General features: G+C 46.4%; 1 protein-coding gene across 1 annotated transcript; it reads right to left on the minus strand.

Annotated features, from left to right (window-relative positions):
- Positions 1-237: 237 nt before the first annotated feature.
- Positions 238-24,230, minus strand: LOC307177853 (disintegrin and metalloproteinase domain-containing protein 29-like). Its single transcript, XM_079905300.1, has 4 exons — positions 23,812-24,230; positions 6,204-6,391; positions 4,398-4,514; positions 238-1,842 (listed from the first exon to the last, which is right to left on the minus strand). Exon 4 carries the CDS (start codon positions 1,532-1,534, stop codon positions 347-349), a length of 1,188 nt encoding a protein of 395 aa, XP_079761426.1. The 5' UTR covers positions 1,535-1,842; positions 4,398-4,514; positions 6,204-6,391; positions 23,812-24,230; the 3' UTR covers positions 238-346.
- Between the last annotated feature and the right edge of the window lie 1,230 nt (positions 24,231-25,460).

The following is a 25,460-nucleotide window of genomic DNA, read 5'->3' on the forward strand; positions in this document are numbered from 1 at the left end:
TGAGATCTCTGACTGATGGAACGAAACATGTTCCTGCAACCGGGGAACATGAGTGACATTGCTACACTACAGCCTTCCACATTTTATGTCTGCTTCTCCACAAGCAGCATGGTTCAACACCCTATCATTTCTTGTGCAGTGTCCAAATCGACTGGCTTTTCGATTTATTGTACAGCAGACATCATGAGCGTTAGTAGCGTGTCTTCCAAAGATTTCTCTGCAGTGCATGGTGCGGTCAGTGCAGTTTCCATGATAGCAGTAGCCTTCTTCGGTACAGGGCGTTCCATCCTGCATATAAAAGTCTTCCGGGCATTGACTGGTTGTTCCAAAACAGTACTCTGGAAGATCACATGTATTTTGGATTGGTCTGCAGTGTCCCAGGTTCAGAGTAGATACAGTCTGTACAGCACAGTCCTTCATTACAAGTAGCCCCTTCCGCCAACATACAGTCATACTCGCAGCATTTGTTGCTATAACACTGCTTGAAGGGGCCACGGTCACACTGCTCCCAGTCCTCTACTATATAGTTTCCACAACGCGTCTTTATCAGGCTTTCATTAAAATCGCTCACCGTCGTGTTAAATATACAACTGCCCCGTATCGCTACTATGTTCCACCAGTGCCCGATGGAGCAGTCACTGAAGGCATCTGTCAAGCCTGGGTATTTTGCCATAAGGCAGGTGGTCCTTCGCATGCAATAGCAGTTATCACCGTCATACCACAGACCAAAACTTCTCCCAATGAGTTGAGTTGACACAATAGCTAACATTAAATAATGTCTGCCTAGATAACCAACGAAGAGCAGGCTACGACTGGTGTTACACACGGGATAGGTCTCTGGCTCAAACTGGCCTGGCCGTGGTCCATCACGGATTACCATCAAGGAGGAAGCGCTTTCTATGACTCGTCTGAAATTCTTTGCGTGATAACGAGCGTATGCACCACCTGGTGCTCTATAGTCATTCATGACAGTTGGATCTCTTTCATTAACTAGTGCCACTGCGACTAGATAGAACCTGACAGCAAGACCTTGTTGAAAGGAGTCCACTATACTACACATACGTACCAGGGTTTCCACACACTTAGACACACTGTTGTATACACGATACATTGAATTAGAATATTGAACAAATCCTTTCATAATTCCCTTATGTGCTGCAAACACCCTAGCACCACTCCTGGGGGCTACACTGACATCTGCTTCAGGGGACGGTGGGTGTCTATCCTCCTTGTGTCCCGGTCCATACGCAGGTCCTGTTGCACCGGCATCTGCCACTATCTGAGAAACCACATGTTCAAACCTTTCCGAATCCTTGAGGGGTTTGATTTCATGCGCAAGGTCATCCAACTTCATAATACCTTCAAGACCCCCATAGCACGTGTCCACGGTGACCATGGAAAAAGGAATCTCCTCCAGGTAGCCGAGGTAGTAACAATCTGAAGGGACGAAGGGGTAGTCCATCTGCAAGGCTCCTTGGTCATCCAGAGTCATCAGCAGCAGGTGTCCGGGCCAAAATAATTTCTTGCGCCGCATGTGGATAACGTGCCTCTGGCCCCCAAAACGCAGGCTGTAGGAGAGCCAGCCTGGCGTCTGAACACCCTTGCCTCGGTGCAACTCCTTCCTGGGTATCACCAACTCCGAAGAGAGGTAGCGCCACGAGGGACGGCCTTGAGAGCACTGGACTGGAGCCAGTACTGCCCAGAGTCCAAGCAGCAAGACGGCTGCCCCCAGAGTGACCTGGCCCTCTGCCAGCCTTGGGGCTCTGCTCAGGGACACCTGCCAGTGAGTTAAAAGCAGGATCCCAGGGGAGCCAGGTCGACACCATCTGCTGTGGCCACTTCCTAAAAAGGAGACAGGGATAGAGCAAAAGAGGTCACTGGGTGGGTCTCCTAATGGGATTAGGTAACAGTCCCAGGGCGTGGCAGTGGATAGGTCTGGATATGAACTCAGCCAGGGCTGAGGTGGGAGAGCGGAGGACTATGTCCATGAGTGCCACCGTGGAACTGAGGGCTTACGGGGTCAGCATCGTTCCTCAATGCTCTGTAAAACCCTTCAGAGGCCACCATCTGGTGCTCCCTTGTTTATCAGATTTTATTTTCCTTGCCCCAGCGGGTGAGGAGAGCCCCTGCTCCTGACCACGAGAGCCCCAGGGGTGCGCCCTCTAGTCCTTCTCTGTGGTTCTTTCCTGGACGGCGGTAGGTTCCTCCCGCGCATGTGCTGATCCCTTCTCTCTGTTGGTTCCCAATGTGAGAGAACAAATATTTCACTCTTGTGAAATTTTGTACTTGTTTTGAGGGGAGGAAAAAAATCGAGTTATCAGGTCATGATCAGAAGAAAAATTTCATTGTCCTCCAGACTACGAATATTTCCCTGCCGTTTAAACCGGATGTGATCGGGGATGAACTTCCAAGGGAGGACATTTACTCCTTGCCTTCTGCCTGCTGTTCTGTATTCCTCCCCATCCCAACTGGGCCTGCTCATCCCTGATGGATCTAACACACCGGCTAATTTTCCCCTCTGAGAGGGCGAGAGTTAGACGCTCGTTCACTTCCACATTAGGGTTTTCGCAGAGCACAGGATGAGGATAATTGACGCATAGAAATCTAATGATGTTTCCCTTACCCCCTGTGCAGCCCCAGGGCTTCACCCTACATGCTCCCAGTTCTGCTGTCTCAAACGAATTCCCACTGACCTTCTGAATGTTAATTCTACTCTTTAATTAATTTATACCCTGTACAAGATGACGTACTCTTTTCCCTCTATTCACCATTTAATTATGCTTACACATATGGCTTTTACCTTTTTGCTTCTCATTTCTTTCTTCTTCTCCCATCTTCTATCTGGGCCTGTTTTCATTTTACTGTAAAATTATATCTCACAATCTCCTTTGGTGCCTGTTAGCTGACAATGGACGCTAACTTGTTTTTTCATACTATGTCTTCCATTAAAGTACTTTCTTCAGCATGGAATGCTTTCTTAAGGCCCAGTTTCATAGGTACGGTACTGCAGACCTGCACTAATCCCCCCCTCAGAATCCGGAGGCCACAAGCCCTTCTGTCTGCCTACACATCATGATGAGAAGCCTGACTTAACTACATATCTTAAACCACTTGAAGAGAATCAGACTTTTCCTTCAGAAATGGGATGATGGGATGAGGCCATGTGCCCACGTGACTCAGGATTTTTCTCTCTTCCCAGGTACCCAGGCTGAGAACCACATTGTACAAAGGCATGAGGGAGAGGCTCGGCCTCACCTGTGTCGTCCACATGTTCCCAATTTCAGAATATCCCCTGTGGAGGATCCACATTCACCCAGGGAAGGGGCTGGAGCGGCTGCTGTGGCCTGGGCTCAGGGGCACACTCAGGACAGCATGACCTCCAGTCCTGAGTCAGCATCTCCAGGGACACAACCAAGAAGCAAGTGTTCTCACAGCTGTGCAGCTCCAAGGCCAGGAGTGCAGGCAGGTACAGCTGTGCCCGAGCCACTGCAGTCCGAGTGCGTGGTGAGCCAGACACAAGCCTCCTCGCAGGGGCAGGTGTGGGGGCTGCGGGTAACAGTCAGGGTCTCCCGGGAGATCTCAGGGCCTCAGAGGGAGGTCAGCGCTGCCAACGCAAGGCTGATCGCAGGAGCAGGCGCAGATGGAGGTTCAGGGCTGCTCCCTGCCGGGGTCTGGGGCTTCCTCTCCTTAGAGCAGTCTCCCCCAGCCCATCTCTGCCTCGTGATTCTATGCTTAGCTCTAAAACCTCTGAATCAGGAAGATGTGCTGCTATAGGAGGAAAGCACTCCCATGCACAGAAGGCAGAGTCCCTCACGACTGTTTACTCCTGTCCATAAATACCAGTTAATTCTCAAAACTTCTGAAGTCAGTTGGCTAAATCCATACAAGAGGCTCTGCTGCAGTCAACGACGCGGCACTACACGGCACGGCTCAGAGCACAACCAGCCAGCGAGCAGCACCTTAGAGCGCATGACGGGTATCAGGCGACACCGGCATCACACACCCAGAGCGAGAGGAGGCAGGCCCTGGTGGTGGCGGTTATTGACTTGACACCACGCTCACAGCACCAACAGCATTAACAGTGGACATCAAGGCGATGCATGGTGACACCCATCCCCCCCCAAAGCTCCATATAGAAGTTCAGTCTGATGATGCCACAGGCACACAGGAAAGGAATTTGAAAACTTTATCACCTCCATTATTGAGGTGTCTGTTGAGAGCAGGGCAGACCTCTCAAGAACATCAGAAATGGTTTGAGAGCACCAGCAATGGAGACGGATTAGGGTTTTTAATGTGGTTCCTGGGTGTGGGAGGGTTAAGTGTTATGCTCACAGGCGGGGCTCACGTGGTTTTGATCTCCCACCTGCATCGAAGGAGGGAGAAGCTGTGCTTCTTACCGAATTTCCCAGCAGTGGGCAGAGGAAGAAGAGAGGAGTGAACTTCAAGGTGTCAGCTCTCAAACAGCAGAAGATAGAGTAGGACTATTTCTTCCACTTAACACCTGCAAAAACTAACTGAGAAGAAAGGAGAAAAGGGCCGTTATGGATAGAAAACAATCTGAGTCCTTAGAAAGTGGGGAGAATGATTATATGTTGGTTAGCAATAATAAGAAATAGCAGACAAGAAGTTCTTCAGTCTCTCCCCACTTCTAAGGACAAGGCTTCCAATATGAAAATTCCTCGTCAAGCTCAAGGGTGAAGTCCACCCATGGGCTGCAGGAGCTCACAGCTCCCTCCGCAGACAGGGCTGAGGTCCCTGGGGAAGGCAGAGCTGTGGTCCGGAAGAAGAGGAGGCTGTGGGTTCTTCTCCTCTGCCTGGTGACACCTCCCCAGGTGTCAGGTGTCACCTGACAAGGGTTGCAGGTGTCAGACACGGGGCTGTGGGGATGGCTGTGGCCACAGGTGACTGACAGCGACTGATTCTCCTTGTTGCCAGGTGTCCTGTCCCAGGTGCAGGTACAGGAGTTGGGCCCAGGACCGCACCTTGCACACCCTCTCCCTCACCTGTGCTGTCTCTGGATTCCTCATCCCAACCAGTGGTTATTGCTGGAGCTGGGATCCATCAGCCCTTGGGGTAGGGGCTGCACTGGTCATCAGGAATATGCTAGAAAGATGACACAGCCCCAGCCCCAGCCCCTAGGAGTTAACTCCCCATCTCCAGAGACACACCCAGGAACCAGTTCTCCCTGCAGCTGAGCTCTGTAACCACCGAGGGCATGGCTGCAGACTGTTCGAGGGACACAGGGAGGGGAGGTCAGGGTGAGCCCAGACAGAAACTTCCCTGCAGGGAGACAGGAGGGTCTGGGCTGCAGGTTTCACTGAGGACCATGAGGCAGGGCTGAGGCCCCCAGGGGTGCTCAGGACCCACTGAGCACAGAGACCAGCCACACGAGCAGGTGCGGATGAAGGCGGAGGTTTCCTGCCAGAGCCTGTGGTTCCCTCTGCGTCTCACCATCTCTCGTAGACCCTCTGTACGTTTGTAATTGTTCGCCAACCATAGATCTCTGATTAGAAGTTTCTGCTCTAACACGAGCACACAGTCTCGCGTGCGCCAATGCAGAGTCCCACCTACGGAGCCAGTAATGACTGCTCACGGCCACCAGAAGCAGGGATGTGGGGAGGCCTGAGGATGTGTGGGACGAGGGATGTGTGAGGCTTGGCTGCTGCTTTCCTATCAGACTGGGAGAACAGACCTCAACAGAAATCCTAGACAAGGACAGTCTTTGCTGTCCTGGTCCCAGCCAGACGGAGCCTAAGGCTGGGCGAGTCCCTGAGAGAAGCCGATGGATTTTCGATCTAACCTTCCTCTCACCAGACTCAACGCTGAACAGTGAACACTCATCAGGCTGTCTCTTCTTCTGTGAATCAGTTTTCTTTCTCCTTCATCTTTTTGTCCCCAAACCCTTTCTCCTTCCACTCTCTGAAAAGGGGTCGTGACCTTTCTGTGGTCTAAACCCCAGGGGCAGACCCTTTACCTGGAGCTTAGGTGTGGCCCAGGCTGTGGCTCCTGCAGGCACCTGGGAAGGTGTGATGGGACTTTCAGACTTGCTGTGGACCAGGACGTGCCTGCTGTCCTTTGCACGTGCACTCGCTGGGGAAGCTAAGTGGACACGAGTACTCAAGGGAGTGATGTTTGTTTAGACACAACGGGATGTGGAGTTTGAACTTGTCCTGATCAAACTCTTGTGGGGTCACCACCCTGACCTGTGGCTTCCAGCAAAGCCTGATGGACACTCCGCTGTGCTGGGAGCTCTGGAGGATGGAGGCTGTGCGGCCGGTTGGAGACATACAACCTTCTTGGGGCCAGACGTCAGTCAGGAAGGCCAGGCTGGAAATCTCGAGTAGCAGATGAAGCTGCCGTCCACTGTGGAATTGCATCTTCTTCGGGTCTGCTGTGATTGAACCAAGCCCAACCAGGTTATTTAGGATACTATTTCTAGGTTAGAGTAAAATGATGATAGAATTTAACAACATCTACAAAATACCTTCGGGGTAACACCTGGATTAGGGATTGACTGAGTAACTGGAGACGGAGCCCAGGCCAGCTGACACATAAAACTGACCATTGCCGTTGTTATTTTATATTTGCCTAAAGAAGCAGGTTCATATTATCAATAACTATGCTAAGGTATTTTTTCAGTTATTTCAGGTCACCTGAAAAGCAGTCATCGAAAACGGATTCCATGTGCACAGAATTTGTTTTTAGGAAAGTATGTTTGTGATGCTGAGAGTGACGTCAGCCCTGATGCAGCTCTGACCCTGAGTGACAGAGAGAGAAGTAAGATTGGATGGGACACCAAGTGTCCTTCAGTCCAAGGAAGGACCAGCTGGGGCATCTTCGAGCCCAAGTCGTCCTTCGGAGGACCCCCACACCTCACTGTTACGGCCCTGCCTCGGCATCAGCTGTGCAAGGACTGAACACAGACACCTCACCGTGGAGTCTGGGCCGAGCTGCTTTGTCTTTGTTGCTATTTTACAAGGTAACTGATGGAGAACAAGAGATACTGAGGATGTGAGGGGATACGAGTGAGGGAATCAGTGGATGTGTGACAGTCTCCTGACCAGGACGTCTCTGTGTTTGCAGAGGTCCAGCTGGTGGAGTCTGAGGGAGGCTTGGTGTAGCCTGGGGGGTCTCTGAGACTCTCCTGTGCAGCCTCTGGAGTCACTTTCAGTAGCTACTGGATGAGCTGGGTGTGCCAGGCTCCAGGGAAGGGGCTGGAGTGGGTCTCATCCATTAATACTGGTACTGGTAGCACTAACTATGCAGACTCTGTGAAAGACTGATTTGTGATCTCCAGAGACAATGCCAGGAACATGCTATATCTGCAAACGGACAGCCTGAGAGCCGTGGACAAGAACCATGCATTACTGTGCAAGAGACACAATAAAGGGAGATCAGTGTGAGTCCAGACACAAACCTCCCTGCAGGGAGACCGGAGGGGCTGGGCTGCAGGGTGTAATCAGGACACCAAGGAGTTCTCTGGATTCAGGAGCACGAGGTCTAGTCTCAGGGACAGGGCAGGTGCAGTGGCCTTAGCAGTAGATACCCTGGACAACAAATAACCCCATCTTCTCATTTATAATAAACTATTGGGCCATTGTCCAAAAACTGTCCCCTTTGGTGTAAAAGTATCTGGGAATCTCTTGCCTCAAAGACACCTAAAACGTAAATCAAAATGACGCATATTTCCATGTACGCTAAGACCTACAATGCCTTACTAGGGCAGTATGTATTTCCTTTGGAGTTATAGACTTTACTAATAGCAACTAAACTATACATTTTATTTTCAATACACACAATGTAGGGTCTTGGAATATCATTCAATAGAACCATCATGTCCCTGATAGGTCCTAGGCAGATGTTTGATATTAGAAACATAATGCTCTTCTCAAATAATTCCTTTCCAAATTCAAGTCTGACTCATAATCCCCTGAATGTTTCTCTCCCTTTCCCCATGGCTTGATTTATTTTTTAATATATTTTACTATCTTTCCCCCATATCCTTCCCTAAACTATCATGACACATCCTTTCCCCCATATCCTTCCCCCAAAAGGGTTGGACACCAGATCTAGGGCACATACTCTCCTGGAAGCACTAACCATAACCTCCTACAGGGCAGGTGGCTCATTTGATACAGGACCCTATATGTCCACAAACAACAACAATACCAGAGACTGGTCAAGCACAGCTCACATCATCCTGATGATTGCTGATCTACTTAGTAACGGTCTAGTTGTTCTCAGTAAATTATAATTGGAAGCCCACTCTGCCAGAGACGCTGCTTCAAACAACCATGGCAAATGCTGAGACCCACATCCACTGCAACAGGAACTCACTTGGAGGTTCTCCAGTCCACATCCCGGATGATACCTGTCCAACTCAAGACCTTCCCATTGGTGATGACTTCATCCTGGATGCTAAATCCTAAGCCCCAGTAAAGCCTGTGGACGTTCCCTCTTAAAACACAAATGATGAACACAGAACCTTTACTGCTTTTCTTCTTTTGATATTGGGATTTCTTTTATGTGTCTGGGCTCACCCTCTGCTTAGACCACAACCCTGGTATAATCCTTGCTCTCTGCCACAATGTACACCCCCATTTTCCCAAGATTAAAGCAAAGTCTGGAAGACATTACTCCTATCTGTGCCGTTCTGAAAATTAATGGGGCTTTTTAGCAAATGGAACAACTGGACATCCACATGCAAAAAAGTGAATCTTGGCAAAGACCTTATAGTCTTCACAGAACTTTACTGAAAATGGTTCACAGAGCTGAATGTAAAATGGTTCACAGAGCTGAATGTAAAATTCAAAACTCTAAAACCTCCATGAGATAACACAGGAGAAAAACTAGATGATTTGGGGTAGAATGAATGATGACTTTTTAGGATCCATAAAATAAATCTTTGATAAGCTAGATTCTAATAAATTTTAAAACTTCTGCTCTGTGGAAGACAATGTCAAGACAATGAGAATACAAGCCACAGCCTAGGATAAATTATCTGTAACAGATTCATCTGGTAAAGTACTGTTACCCAATTATACAAAGAACGCTTGAAACTCAACAATATGAAAACAGAAAACCTGATTAAAAAGTGGACCAAAGGGACTTCCCGGGTGGCGCAGTGGTTAAGAACCCGACTGCCAATGCAGGGGGCACGGGTTCGAGCCCTGGTGCCACGGAGCAACTAAGCCCATGCGCCACAACTACTAAGCCTGTGCTCTAGAGCTCTCGTGCCACAACTAATGAGCTCGTGTGCCACAACTACTGAAGCCCGTACACCTAGAACCTGTGCTCTGCAACGAGAGAAGCCACTGCAACGAGAAGCCTGCGCACCGCATCGAAGAGTAGCCCCACTCACCACAACCAGAGAAAGCCCGCACACAGCAACAAAGACCCAACACAGCCAAAAATTTTAAAAAATTAAAAATTTATTTTAAAAAAATGGGCCAAAGACCTGAATAGAAACTTCACCAATGGAGATAAACAGATAGCAAATGAGCATATGAGAAGAAGCTCTGCTTCACATGCGATCAGGGAAATGCAAAGTAAAACCATGATGTGATGACTATACACAATTATTCAAACAGCCAAAATCTGGAACATGGACCACCCTACATGCCGGCAAGGCTGATAAACTGTCATGACACATCGCAATTACCTGCCACGTGCCGGCAAGGCTGCAGAAGGAAAGGAACTCATTCAGCGCTGGTTGTAACGCAAGACGGTGCATCCACTTTGGGAGACATTTTAGCAGTTTCTATGAAAGGAAACATGCTCTTACCATATGACCAAGCAATCGTACACCTTGGTATTTACCCAAAGACATAGAAAACATAGGTCCACGTGACAACCTGCACACAAATGTTTATATCAGCTTTATGCATGGTTGACAAAACTTGGAAGCAACCAAGATGTCCTACAGTAAGTGAACAGATAAATAAACTGTAGTGCATCCAAACAATAGAATATTACTTGGCAATAAAAGAATGAAAAGACATGGAAGAGGCATGCATATTACTAAGTAAAAGGAGCCAATCCGAAAAGGCTTCATACTGTATGCCTTTAACTTTGTGATATTCTGGAAAACACAAATCTATGGAGACAGTAAGAAGATCAGTGACTGTGTAGAGCTCGGGAAGAGGAAGATGGATGAACAGGTGAAGTCAGAGGACGTTTAGGGCAGGGAAATACTCCTTATCATTCCTTAATACTGGACACATGTCATACATTTCTAAAGTCACGTGAAATGTACAAGAGTGAACCCTAAGGTAAGCTATTGCCGTGTGCCGTGACAGTTTATCGGCTATAACAAATGTGCCATCTGAGGGTAGTGATGATGCTGGAGGCTGTGCATGTGGGGGGTCAGTACGTATATGGGATAGCTCTGTACTGCCCCCCCATTATGCTGCAAACCTAAAACTGCTCTCAAAAAAAATAAAGTCTTTATTTAAAGAAAATAATGGATGAGGCTGCGCTCTAGAGCCCACGAGCCACAACTACTGAAGCCCGCACACCTAGAGCCCGTGCTCTGCAACAAGAGAAGCCACCGCAATGAGAAGCCTGTGCACCGCAGCAAAGAGTAGCCCCTGCTCACCGCAACTAGAGAAAGCCCACGCGCAGCAACGAAGACCCAACACAGCCAAAAAAAAAAATAATAATAAATAAATAAATGAATGACTGCAGGGAGCAGAAGTTTAAAAAAGAAAGAAAATAATGGACATAAATGTTGTCTCCAGGAAGCACCGGCCTCCTTGCAGTCAACACCTTGACCTCTATGGAGTAGGACCACCCGCTCCTACTACAGCCTTGGCTGTACACAAACACTACTACCTTTGTATAAACTTACTTACAGTTCATACTCTCAAAGGGCATAACTTCTGGACCCGTCTCCTCGACCTGAGCATATTCTAATACTCTTCACAACTCCGCCCAGGTACTGTTAGAGAGCCCCAAAACCTCAAATCTATTTTCCTGGCTAATGCCATACAAATAGGCACTTGGTGATGAGCCAGTGTACAAGGAATCTTTATATTTTTACTTGTGTTTGTTCTTCCTACTCTCATAGTAAAACGTTTTATTCCATTTAGAGTGACTTCTGCCATATTCTCTGAAAGTCACTCACCCAAAGTTCCCTTAATTTGAAGCCAGAGCACCGCAGGGACAACTGTAGCAACTATATTTCCCTATTTCTGTATTCTCAATGTTCTGATCTGGGGGGGCTTGATCTTGCACAGACTGCCCCTTCCTGGGCTGCAAACTCCTGCAGGTATCAGACACCTTCCTGCAGGTGTACCTCTGATATACAAGCCACCAATCCAGAGCACATCTCTATTTTCTATCTCTCTTACAAGCTCTCACACACCTTTCCACATTCCTCCCGACCTGGATCACCCCAGGGCCAGGTCTCAGACAACCAGGAACCGCACATGCCCAAGAGCCTGACAAAATTATTCAGGCTATCCAGTGCTAATTTTACTCAGCATACGTACCCTGCCTCATCCATTCCAAAACCCCAATCAGGTCTCTGGTGCACGTCCCGCCCCCTCTTCTGTCTCCTGACCAACCCCAGTGCCTCCCTGAGTGGCCCCTGTGTGGTGTGTGCCCGTTTCTAGGGATCTGTGAGTGTAAACTGACAATCACTTCCACGTCCGTGTGTCTCACCATACCTGATGAAAACAAATCTGGCTACATTTTAACACACACACACATACACACACAGGTTTTTACGTATATTTTAGCAGAAAACATACTTTGACAAGTTAAAAAAATAACAGATACATAATGTTTCATTTTCTTTTTGAAAGAGAATTTCTGATACTGTTTATATTTATTAAATGCCTTTCCTTCGTTTAAGTTTTTTAAGTATTCATGAGTCACATATCTCTATTTTCTTTCTCCCTAAAATTAGGAAACATTTTTGTGCAACTAATAAGGTCAAGCTCCCTGGTCATAATTTTTTGTGAATCAGGTGGGTAATCAGAAGGGAACCAGTCCCACCCTGACACCACCGCAGAAACCCTGTGAGAATCAGATTAGAGACACGGGATAACTGCCTCACTGAGATTTAATCATAAGAATATATAAGACTCCTCTCCCCCAGATGACTAGCACAGTGCTGAGGCCCCAGGATAACACTAGTGGATGAAAGCTGTAAGTGCTGCACGACACAGACCCTCCAAGGAGGAGAACTTAGGGATGCCCAGAGACCACAGTGAGACAAAGTCCAGAACAGGAGATCAGGTTGAAGCCTCTGACACCTGCAGCTTACAGACCAAACTCAGGATCCTCGCTCGTCAGCCTCAGTCTGTTCTTCTCTCTTTCCTTAGTGTTCTGTGACAAAGTTTCCCTCCTCCTCCAGGAGTTTTTGGTGGACCCAGGTGTAATCACAATCCGGGTTCCACCGGAGATGTAGAAGACGACGCAGGTTTCCCACAGTTGGCGCAGTTGTGGGTGATTAAGCAGTGGGTCTGTGTACCTGTCAGATGCTGGGGTCTTAGGTCCACAGGGCAGGCGGTCAAGAGGAAAGATGGCCAGCAGGATTGAGCCCGAGGATGGAGAAACTTCTGGTGATGAGGTGTCCTGCAAAAGCCAGGGCATCCCTCACGGAGCTGACCTAGCTCATCTTCCTGCTACTGTCCCACCCACCTGGTGACCCAGTAGAACAGCATCACCTGAGTCAGCTGACAACAACGCTGCCTCTTCCTCCTCAGACTTCTCAGGGTCCTCCTTCCTGCAGGTGGGGTCTCTGGGGTCCCTCAGGTGCAGCACTATGAGTGAGAAATGTTGTGACTGTGCCCCACTTCTGACAATGTGGGGCAAGCCTGTACCCTTCCCACGGGGCAACTGCAGTGTCCAGATTCTTCAAGAACAGGCAAACCCAAAGTGCATGCACACTCCAGTCTCCACTTTACTGTGTTTGCTTTTGTTTGTCAAAGCAAGTCACACACTCAAGCCTAGGGTCAGTGTGTGTGAGGGCACGGAGGGCACTGCCCGTGTGCTAGGTATAGAAAAGAAGAAAGTTCAAGTGCATTACTATGATAATTAGCCACTGTGTGTTTGTGTTGTGTGTGCGTGTGTGTCTGTATTATTGGAATATTAGATGTTATGTGTGCATTGAGATCCATGGCTTCTATGTGCAGGTGTTCTCTGACATAATATTAAACCAGAGGAGCCCAAAGGCAATGAGAGGAACCCCCAAAGCCCCTGATTGACTCACACGGCTGTCAACTGTATCAATGCATCTGGCACCTCCAGGGAAAGGGCTCCCTTGTGCTTTCATAAAATTCTTGCTTGGGGTCTCCCTGTAAAGTATGTGGGTTTAGTAAGGCCGATTCACTATTTCAAGAGATGATGTAGAAAGAATATGGTGTCACTGTAAAAGGATTCTGAAGGCAGGGCACAGCCACTGAATACTGGACTAGAGATACTGAGGTAAATACAGTGTGAGACCAGGCAGGACCCTTCCCTGCAGGGTGGTAGTGGAGGTGCTCAGGACCCACCCAGCACAGGATTGCAGTCCCAGGAGAAGATGCAGAAGGAACTGACGAGTGGTTTCCTCTCAGGGACTGAGTCTTCTCTTTTCAGCTAAAACAAATCTAAATTAAGAGTTGTTAAGGACTGCTTACTCCTGTGTGATTAATATTGGATTCCATTGGGAACACATACCCAACTCAATAAGGCAATGAGAACTGTGCTTAACAGGTAAATTTGTAGGCCTTCTAGATATCCTAATTCTTAGAAGTGGAAAACAGGATTTTTTTAATCCAATGGTTGCACAGTTTGGGGAGACGGTCTGACCCTAGGAGTAACATTTAGTTATCAAAGCTCAGAACATGTTCAGGTTGTTTCCCTGTCATTCAAAGGTGGGTTCATAAAGAGAAGCAAGGGGGTTCCCTGGTGGTGCAGTGGTTGAGATTTCACCTGCCGATGCAAGGGACACGGGTTCGTGCCCCGGTCCGGGAAGATCCCACATGCCGCGGAGCGGCTGGGCCCGTGAGCCATGGCCGCTGAGCCTGTGCTCCGCAACGGGAGAGGCCACAACAGTGAGAGGCCCGCGTACCGGGAAAAAAAAAAAAAAGAGAGAGAGGCATGTCCTGTGGGGCTTCTTTCTCAGTTTGAAGAACTCTGTCTGCACAGAGGTCAAGGATGTGATGGGGGACACATATTCTCAACGAGGATTAGGACTTGGGCCTTGGCATCCCACTGAGTACGGCCCATGGGATATCCATCTTTCCTTGGCTAGACAGGCACTGGATATGAAATATTCTGCCTCATCAATGGGCAAATAAGTTGAGATACCCTAGGTTAAATACGGGTATGTCTTGCCCTGAGAGCATCATCCAACAACCGTGCAGCATCCTCCACAGAAGTCTCTCAGCCCTCACCACAGGCTGGACTGGCAGGGTCCTCTTCTGGCACCAGCGGCTACGTGTAAGGAACTTCCCAGTCCCTGGGCTGAAACCTCCTCCTGAGTATGTCAGAAACCCCGAGGGAGAGGTTGGCTGTGCTGGGGCTGAGGAGGTGACAGAGATGTTTAGGTTGAAGGTGCCTCAGGAAATGGGTTTATGTAATTGAAATTACCCAATAGATATGAGTATTCACTAATTATTTTGGAAATTTTCCATAAACCAATCACCATATGAGCAAAATTCAGAGACTGGAAAACGGTTCAAATGAATAGAGCTGACATAAGCATTCCCATGAAGGCATTTGTGTGAACATAAAATTTTTTTTTTTTTTTTTTTTAGGTTATGATGGGTCGTTGTTGCTGCGCGTGGGCTTTCTCTAGTTGAGGCGAGTGAGGGCTACTCTTCGTTGCGGTGAGTGAGCTCATTGCAGTGGCTTCTCTTGTTGAGGAGCATGGGCTCTAGGCACATGGGCTTCACTAGTTGTGGCACACAGGCTCAGCAGTTGTGGCTCACGGGCTCTAGAGCGCAGGCTCAGTAGTTGTGGCGCACGGGCTTAGTTGCTCCGCAGCACGTGGGATCCTCCCGGCCCAGGGCTCAAACCCGTGTCCCCTGCATTGGCAGGCGGATTCTTAACCACTGTGCCACCAGAGAAGTCCAAACATAAAATTTTAACTCAGTTGGGTAAGTACTTTGTAGCCCACTCCTCAGTCGCATGGTAAGTGTATGTTTAACTCCATAAGAAACTGTGAAAATGTCTTCCAAGTTCGTAATGCTCCACTTCCTGCCAGAATTTGATTTTTTGCGTGGGTTTATTCAGAATCTACCCTCCTTATAACAGAACATACTTGGAAATATTGGCCATGTAACCAAGGCTTTGACTGGACTGTCATATTTTAGAGCGATGTGTATAAAATCAGATGTGTCCTGAGAGTTCAAGACACTAAGGTTGATTTTTATTGCCAGTGGTTACAAAGACATCTCAGGATAACTGGCCTGCATCCTGGCTCACGTGGTACCCAGCCTTACAGGAAAGTAAGGAAAGGCACTTCTTGATAGGACCAGGAACCTTAGAATATTTTATAGAAGAGATAATGATGACAGAAGAGAGGAATTCACCCAAATCTATAGCTACTGCATATGAGGTCTGGTGGTAAGTTCTTGGCATGTCTTCCTAACCTCAAGAGGCTTTTAAGACTACAACCTGAGATTCCTTAAGAAAAATTCAACCAAAACAAACTAAAATGTTCATATGGTCAGTAATCATTCTTGCTGAACATGTGTGAATAATCAGGCCAAATCTAATTAGAACAGATGAATTTTGTAAAAAAGGATAACCTTTGTTAAGGTTTGATCACAAGTAGGGTGACTATACGGAGAGATTTTATGTTTCAGTAGAAAACCACAGCCAGTCCTATTGGGTTATCAGATTCCAGCCCAGTTAATTCTCTGAGAAGGTATTTATCTACCTGTAAATTTGTCTCGATCCTGCCATTTCTCATATTTAGTTGGCCCTTAACAAATTCTCACCTCTTGTAGCTGCCTTCACTATCTGGCTACGTCTCTCCAAAGTAATGTTCCGAATTTTATCCCACCCTCCAGAATTCACATCATGAAGAACCAAAACGTGACTACCCAGATCCTCACTGTGACTCTAAGCTGTCTGTAGCTGATCTTCCCCCCCAGTACCTAATGAAGCTGTGTGAGCTGATGCAGGACAACTTGACAAAAACTTCAAAGAAACTTCAGAGGATGGTATGCGAATAACCTTGGTGCCTGGAGCTGCTGCTGTGTAAGCTCCTCAGGAAGTTCACCTAATTTCTGCACCTTTTAGTCTCTGCTCCAGGAGATACCATGACTGTGGACAATCTTATCAAAATCCCTCTGATGTCTATGCCACCACCTGGAACATTCAGTAAATCCATCCAAGAAATCCATCAGACTGGCACTGATGTTGGCACTCCACCATCTAAAGATATTTTGTGCCAAATGTCTAGAAATTTTCTTGATTAGCTGCACTCTGGACTAAGAAATTGTCATTTCAGTCCGCCTCAACCATTAATCTTTTTTTTAACATCTTTACTGGAGTATAATTGCTTTACAATGGTGTGTTCGTTTCTGCTTTATAACAAAGTGAATCAGTTATACATATACATATGTTCCCATATCTCTTCCCTCTTGCGTCTCCCTCCCTCCCACCTTCCCTATCCCACCCCTCTAGGTGGTCACAAAGCACCCAGCTGATCTCCCTGTGCTATGCGGCTGCTTCCCACTAGCTATTTTACGTTTGGTAGTGTATATATGTCCATGCCACTCTCTCACTTTGTCACAGCTTACCCTTCCCCCTCCCCATATCCTCAAGTCCATTCTCTAGTAGGTCTGTGTCTTTATTCCCGTCTTGCCCCTAAGTTCTTCATGACCTTTTTTTTTCCCTTAGATTCCATATATATGTGTTAGCATACGGTATTTGTTTTTCTCTTTCTGACTTACTTCACTCTGTATGACAGACTCTAGGTCCATCCACCACACTACAAATAACTCAATTTCGTTTCTTTTTATGGCTGAGTAGTATTCCATTGTATACATGTGCCACATCTTCTTTATCCATTCATCTGCTGATGGACACTTAGGTTGCTTCCATGTCCTGGCTATTGTAAACAGAGCTGCAATGAACACTTTGGTACATTACTCTTTTTTTTTTTTTTGCAGCTCACGGGCCTCTCACTGTTGTGGCGCACAGGCTCCGGACGCACAGGCTCAGCAGCCATGGCTCACAGGCCCAGCCGCTCCGCAGCATGTGGGATCTTCCAGGACTGGGGCACGAACCTGTGTCCCCTGCATCGGCAGGCGGACTCTCAACCACTGCATCACCAGGGAGGCCCCTGAGGGTTGTCTTTTGGTGTTGTTTAGGGTTTCCTTTGCTGTGCAAAAGCTTTTAATGGTGAAAAACTGAAACCATTTCCACTAAGATCAGGAACAAGACAAGGTTGCCCACTCTCACCAGTATTATTCAACATAGTTTTGGAAGTTTTAGCCACAGCAATCAGAGAAAAAAAAGAAATAAAAGGAATCCAAACTGGAAAAGAAGAAGTAAAGCTGTCACTGTTTGCAGATGACATGATACTATACATAGAGAATCCTAAAGATGCTACCAGAAAATTACTAGCGATAATCAATGAATTTGGTAAAGTAGCAGGATACAAAATTAATGCACAGAAATCTTTGGCATTCCTATACACTAATGATGAAAAATCTGAAAGTGAAATTAAGAAAACACTCCCATTTACCATTGCAACAAGAAGAATAAAATATCTAGGAATAAACCTACCTAAGGAGACAAAAGACCTGTATGCAGAAAATTATAAGACACTGATGAAAGAAATTAAAGATGATACAAATAGATGGAGAGATATACCATATTCTTGGATTGGAAGAATCAACATTGTGAAAATGAATCTACTACCCAAAGCAATCTACAGATTCAATGCAATCCCTATCAAACTACCACTGGCATTTTTCACAGAACTCGAACAAAAAAATTTCACAATTTGTATGGAAACACAAAAGACCCCGAATAGCCAAAGCAATCTTGAGAACGAAAAATGGAGCTGGAGTAATCAGGCTCCCTGACTTCAGACTATACTACAAAGCTACAGTAATCAAGACAGTATGGTACTGGCACAAAAACAGAAATATAGATCAATGGAACAGGATAGAAAGCCCAGAGATAAACCCACACACATATGGTCACCTTATCTTTGATAACAGAGGCAAGAATATACAGTGGAGAAAAGACAGCCTCTTCAATAAGTGGTGCTGGGAAAACTGGACAGGTACATGTAAAAGTATGAAATTAGAACACTCCCTAACACCACACATGAAAATAAACTCAAAATGGATTAAAGACCTAAATGTAAGGCCAGAAACTATCAAACTCTTAGAGGAAAACATAGGCAGAACACTCTATGACATAAATCACAGCAAGATCCTTTTTGACCCACCTCCTAGAGAAATGGAAATAAAAACAAAGCTCAACCATTAATCTTTGCTTTTATTTTACTCTCTTGATAATCCCCCTTATTGCAGGTTTAAAGGCTCACATCATACAAACAATATCCTCTACTATAAACTCTCAACACACAGTACAGGAAGCCCTTAACAATCAAAAACCCACTGAACAAGAAATGGACTTCTATTGTACAGAGGAAAGAAGAATGCCTCTTCTTACCTTGAGCCAGAGAGGTGGATTGACAAAGACTCCCTCCTTGATCAAACTTTAGTGATGCTCCTCTGAACGCCCTTCTTGAGGAGACCTCAACCTTGGCCTGCCTTTAGTAAGACTCCTGCTAAGTCAATTTACTGAGAATTTCTCCACCCTTGATATGTGATCAAATTCCTGATCTTCCACCCTTGAGATATAAGACCTTGACTGCATTTAGCAAGAACCTCTTAAGCCAGTTTAAGAAGATCCTCTGACCTTTGTTACCTCCTATAAGTGAGTTTACATCTGATCACTCTGCCAGTTGGTATAAATCCCCACTTGTCCCTGTTGTATTTGGAGTTTAGTCCAGTCTGCCTCGTGTTGCAGTAGTATTGAATAAAGTCTCACTTGCTATTTTAATAAGTTTTATAATTTGTTGTTCTTTAACCCAAGTTCTTTGCTTTCAAATTACACTGGTGGGGCAGGCATAGGATAGAGTTTCCCATTCCCAAAGCAAAAAAGGAAAATGATGTAAACAAGGTGTCAAGCAAGTCAGAAAGAAACAGAGCAAATTCTATTGGATTTTAAGATAAGCAAAAAAAATGTATTGGCTCTATCAAGGAGGAAGAAATTTTCCTCTACGTTTCTAGGTCCTTCTGGCTGGTCTAAAAATTAAATTGACATGAAACAGATTAAAAGGAAAAATTCCAATAAACACTCAATAATATGTATACATGGGAGAGACCCAGGAAACCTGAGTAACTCACCTTAAATATCATCTTAGGGTAAAGACGAAAGAGCAGGTTGGGGTTAGTGGTTTGGGACTTCAAAGGGGAAGAAGGCAATTCACATGAAAATGGAAAAGTAGATGTTTGATAAATAAATGTTTGCTGGGCCAGTGGAGACAATGGGACACAGAGTGGACTCTGATCTCTAGGCCCTGCTGAGTCTCCTGGCCCCCACACCACCACACCTAGCCCACGTTTTTTGCACATATTTCTGCTGACAGCTCTATTTTGGTAACAGGTCCTCTATCTAAATTCTATAGGTAGCTAAGGGGGAGGTCAAAATTTCTTCCTGACTCTTCTGTTCTTAAAAAGAATGACCTTAATTTAATCCTCAAGACAATGAGACACACTGGGGTGGCAAATTTTGCTCCCTTTCATCTGCATGCTCTGTCCTCTGGGCCCACCTGTCTGTGACCCTGGCACCTCAGCCTGTGCCCTCTGAACACTGGGTGGCAGTAGCAACCAAGCGAGCCACTCCGTCTGTCCCTGTCCTCAAATCAATCTTTCTCTACTTCACCCCATTTGGTTATTTCAGTCCAGAGGAACATTGTGTCTGCTACTGTCAGACTCTCAAAACCCTTCTTGGCCTTCTATGCAGTTCATGAGATTCAGGTCACCAGACAAGAGGATCCTCCACAGGCCTTTCCTGTATGACCACATAGCTATTCCTGGTTCTGCTGAGACGGCTGACTGTATGAATCACATGCATCAATCCTTTAGCGAAAGTTTTTCCAGGCACATCCTTGGCTCTATTTCAAACGTAGGTTATCTGGATAGACTGAGATGTTACCAAAACTTCAGGATTTCTTTCTGCTTTTCTTAATAATTGTCTCTTCAGTTCACTTTCTCTTCTCATAACTGCAAGCAGCAAGAAGAAATCAGGCCATACTTTCTTCAATACTTTGCTTAGAAATCTCTTCAGCTAAACATCCAAAATCATCACACTCACGTTCTAATTTGTATATGCAACCTAATACTATTCAGAAAAGTTTTCTGCCACTTTATTACAAGATTCACCTTTCCACATGTTTTCAATGGCACGTTCTCCATTTCCATCTGAGATATCACCAACATTTATTTGTTTATGCTTATATATGTATTTCTAAGATTACAGAAGCTTTCTCTCAGCTCTCCTCTTTCATTTCTGATCCCTCACCATAATCTCCATCGATGTACATTTTCTACCAACAGGTCTTCCAATCCATCTGAGCTTTTCCTATTAAGCACACCAACACCAGCCTCTTTTCATTACCCAAATCTAAAAATACTTCCACATGTGTAGGTAAGTGTTAAGCAGCCTTCCTCTTCCTGATACCAAAATCTTTATTATCTTCTAGGGCTGCCATACGAAATACCACACACTGAGCAGCTAGATGCGATAGAAATTTATTATCTCACAGATCTGGAGGCTTGAAGGAAATGTGACGTGTCGGCCAAGTCGATTTGACATGTTGGCCAAGTCAAACATAATTGTCCCTCACAGCCCTGTCTGTCAAGCCTCTCTCCGTGGCTTGACAATGACCAGATGCAATCCAGAAAGTGAAAAGACAGCCCACATAACGGAAGAAAATATTTCCACATTATATATCTGATGAGTCTTTCTTTATCCAGTGTATATCAAGAACTTTCATAACTCATCAACAAAAACAAACAACCCAATTTTAAATAGGGACGGAGGACTTAAATAGACCCTTCTTTGCACAAGACATGAAAATGGTCAACAAGTAGACGACAAGACAGGAGGGAAATGCAAATTAAAACCACAATTTGCAATAACTCCTTCACACACTCTAAAATGGTTATCATCATGAGAATTAAAAATAACAAATGTTGGCAACAATGCAGAGAAACTGGAACCTTTAAACATGACTTGTGGAAATGGAAAAGGGTGCAACCTATGTTTACAATATGAATGTACAATTATCATATGGTTCAACACCTCCACTCCTAGATAGAGACCCCAAAGAACTGAAAACAGGTGTACATATAAACTGAGAGCCGCACTGTTCACAAGAGTCAAAAGGAAGAAACAATGCAAACGTCCATCAGTGGGTAAATGGATAAACACAATGGGGCTGACCCAAAAACCGCCATGTTATTCTGTCATGAAAGGAATAAAGTGAAATGGTGCAGCCCCTGTGGAAGACAGTATGGCAGCTCCTCAAAAAGGTAAACACAGAATTAACATATGATCCATCAGTTCCACATCAGGGTATATACCCAAAAGACTAAAAGCAGGGATTGGAAGAGATAAGGGTACACCCATACTCACAGCAGCATTAATCACAATAGCCAAAGGTGGAAGCGATCCAAGTGTCCATTGAAGGATGAGTGGATAAACTAAATGTGGTATACACACAAAAGAATGTCATTCGGCCTTAAAAATTAAGGAACTTCTGACACGTGCTACAACATATATGAACCTTGAAGTCATTAAGATAAGTGAAATAGGGCTTCCCTGGTGGTGCAGTGGTTGAGAGTCCGCCTGCCGATGCAGGGTACACGGGTTCGTGCCCCGGTCCGGGAAGAACCCACATGCCGTGGAGCGGCTGGGCCCGTGAGCCATGGCCGCTGAGTCTGCGCGTCCGGAGCCTGTGCTCCGCAACGGGAGAGGCCACAACAGTGAGAGGCCCGCGTACCGAAAAAAAAAAAAAAAGATAAGTGAAATAACTCCGTCACAAAAGGACAAAAATGATATGATTCCACTTATATGAGGGACCCAGAAAAGTCAAATTCAGGGAGAGAAAGTAGAATGTGGTTGCCCTCAGGGGCTGAGGGGAATTCGTGTTTAATGGCTACAGAGTTTCACCGGTGAAAACTGAAAAGATCTGAATGTGGATGGTGAGGATACTTGTACAACGATGTGAGTGTGGTTAATGCCCTAGCATGGTGTACTTAAAATAGTTTAAATGGTAAATGATCGGTACATTTAATCACACACACACAAAACAAATGAAGTACTGATACCTGTGACAATACAGAAAAGCCACCCAGATCATACTCATCTTGTGTGCTTCAAATCCATCAAGGTTGTGAAAATGAGGGGAAGTATCAGTCATTGTTCCAGAAAAAGAAACCTGGATCAGAATGGGAAAAGACATTTCCCTAGAGCTGGAGCAGCTGGTGAAAGCTGAAGTGGGCCCGTGGATTGGACTGCAATGTGGAAACCATCATAATTTCCTCATTTGGAGGTTACGTGGTAGTTCCCTGGAAGGGGGGCCCCGTTTTGGGTAAAATGCACTGGAGTATTGTGTGTTCAGTGGCTAAAGCAGTAAAGCAAGGAAGTCTGGGTAATCTGAGTGTGCAGATACCCAGTACCTTGTTCTGCTATCCCAAGTTTCTGTAGGTTTGGAGTTACTGCAAAGTCAATAACTTTCCAAAACACCATGTCAAGACCACACCAGAAAGGCAGAGAAAATATTACACTTTCTTATAGAGGCCAAGCCTTAACCCAGACCCACTTCACACAAAGTCATGAACCTAACTGCCCTTATAGGAGTCCACATGGAATTGACAGGCACTGTGGGAAGATTCTAGTAGGAGACACTGTGTCTTTGGTGTTGTGGATGACCTAAATATGACAGAAACAGTGGGATTTTCGAGTTCCAGTTTTCTACATCGCTCTACCAAAAAACTATTAGAACTAATAAATGAACTCAGTGAAGTTACAAAATCAATACCCAGAAAGTCAACTGCGTTTCTAAACACTAATCACGAACCATCAGAAAGAGGGAAAAGACAAACAAAAGCTATTTACAATTCCATCAAAAAGCACAAAATACCTAGAATAAATTTAACGAAGGACGTGAAAGACCCGCACACTGAAAACTTGAAGAAACTGAAGACACAAGTCAATGGAAAGATATCCCGTGCTCACGGAACGCAAGAACTCATCGTGTTAAAATGTCCATTCTTCCCAAAGCAATGTACACAGTGAGCGTAACTCCCGCCGAAATTCCAATGGTAGTTTTCACGGAAACAGAGCAGATCCTCCTAACAGCTGTGTGGAGCCACAAAGGACCCCGAAGCGACCCTGAGCGAGGAGGACGGGCTGGAGGCATCTCCCTCCTGACTGCACACTCTGCTGAGAAGCTGCGGTCCCCAAACAGTGCGGAACTGGCACAGAGACAGGCGCACGGGCCCGACGGGCGGGACGCAGAGCCCAGAATCCAGCCCGCACGCGTGGGGCCCGTTAATTGATGACAAAGGGGCCAAGGACACACCGAGGGGAAGGGCAGGCCCCGCAATAAATGGTGCTGGGGAAACTGGACACCCCATACCACATGCTGGCTACACGGCACGCCGAAGTGACCGAAAACCCGGCTTCGCACACCAAGCCCTTCCTGGGTCGCGTGAAGACGGACCCCCGTCAGCCGTCAGTCCCCCCAGGAAGCTTCTCCCCACTTCTTCTCACCTTTATCTCCCGGCGTCGCCTGGGTCCTCAGGAAACCCAGCTTCCGTCAGCGTGGACTCAGCCCTGCGTCGTCCTGAAACCGAAACCCCAGCGAGTCCTAAGGAGACTGAATTGCTGTCAGCAGAGACGCTGAGCCGGGCGTCCCAGCCGAAGCCTCGGCGTTGCCTGAGGAGACAGAACTCCTCTCAGCTGCGGGCAGGGAGGGGGAACACGCATGCGCCCTGGGTCGGAGAGGCCAGCTCAGCGCCACCGTGTGGTCAGTGAAGGAACTGCAGGCCGCGCGTCCCTCACAGTTCACAGGACACAGCGCTCCCTGCAGGCAGAACTGCGGAACCCATTCAACTTTGGGCGTTCACTGACACGGAGACTGTGTCCCATAACTTCTCCAAAAATAGTTAAGGAACCGTTAACTGGAAACCGTATGACATGAAATGGAGGTAGACACGAACTTTACAACTTATGCCAACTCATTCAAAATTATTCTTAGACACATTTAAAAGGCACAACTTCAAAATTATAGAAGAAAACATAGGAGAAAATCTACATGAACTTGTGTTTGATTAGGTAGATCATGATCTTTGGGTTTTAACACACAACACGAAAAGGAAATCCACGAAAAAAAGAGCAAGTAATAGCATGGACTTTATAAACTTAAAGATTTCTACTCTGTGAAAGACATTCAGAAAATCAAAAGACAAGCCAGAAGCTGGGAGAAAAATATTTGAAAACACATATCTAATAAAGGATTTGTCTCAAATATACAAAGACCTCTAACACAAGCAACCCCACTAAAAACAGATAAAGATATGAACAGACACCTGGACAAAGAAGATATACAGACAGTATAAAAAGTGCTCAGTATCATACAACATTAGGGAATTACAAATTAATACAACAATGAGATATCACCGTACATCTATTAGAACTGCTGAACCCCAAGAAAATGACAATGCCAGTTACTGCAAGGTGAGGAACAACAGGAACTCTCCCTGCTTACCGGTGGAATGCACGTTCAGCTAATTTGTAAGACAGCTTGGCAGGTTTTTCCCTCCTCTTTGCCTTGTAGCTGGTCTTCCCTTTCTCAGACATGATTTGGAGTCTTGGAAAGAAATGCTGATTCTGTGAGGTTGGCTTTTTCAAGTGGTTTCCTTCCCTCTGGTCCTGAAGCAGAAGGTTGGGGCCAAAGATGACTTGATGTTGCCAGGGATGGGCCAGAGTGGGGAGAAGTCAGACCTGGGGCAGTTTGCTGCCGTCCACCTCCCGGGCTTAATACCCCCTCACTCACCTAGAACTGGAATTCCTAGTCATCCGTTTATGACAGGAGGAGGTGGGGTAGCGGGAGACCAAGGGGGTCATTTCAGCACCACGGATGTCTCCTTGTGTCAGAGCCACACACCCAGGTAGCTCTGCTCTGCGGGCTGGATCCCCTTAGAAATTACATCTGGGCTCAGAGATTGTTAGTTCTCCATTCCAGCTTCCATGCCAGCGACCCATCTGGTTGTGCTCAGGCCGTGTACGTGCCATGGACGGAGGCCAGCCCTAGGAGTTGATCGCCACCCGGCAGCAGCAGCAGGAAGTGTGACTCGAGCCATGGAGGGGAGTTTATAGGAGGTTCTCAGCTACAAGCCAAGTCACTGGGCTGTGAGTTC

Source organism: Stenella coeruleoalba (genome assembly GCF_951394435.1).
Source record: "Stenella coeruleoalba genome assembly, chromosome: 19".
In the NCBI taxonomy this organism is placed as follows: domain Eukaryota; kingdom Metazoa; phylum Chordata; class Mammalia; order Artiodactyla; family Delphinidae; genus Stenella; species Stenella coeruleoalba.

What these genes read in the sequence shown, in the direction of transcription:
- LOC307177853 (XM_079905300.1), bottom strand. Translation starts at nt 1,534, where the DNA reads ATGCGGCGCAAGAAATTATTTTGGCCCGGACACCTGCTGCTGATGACT.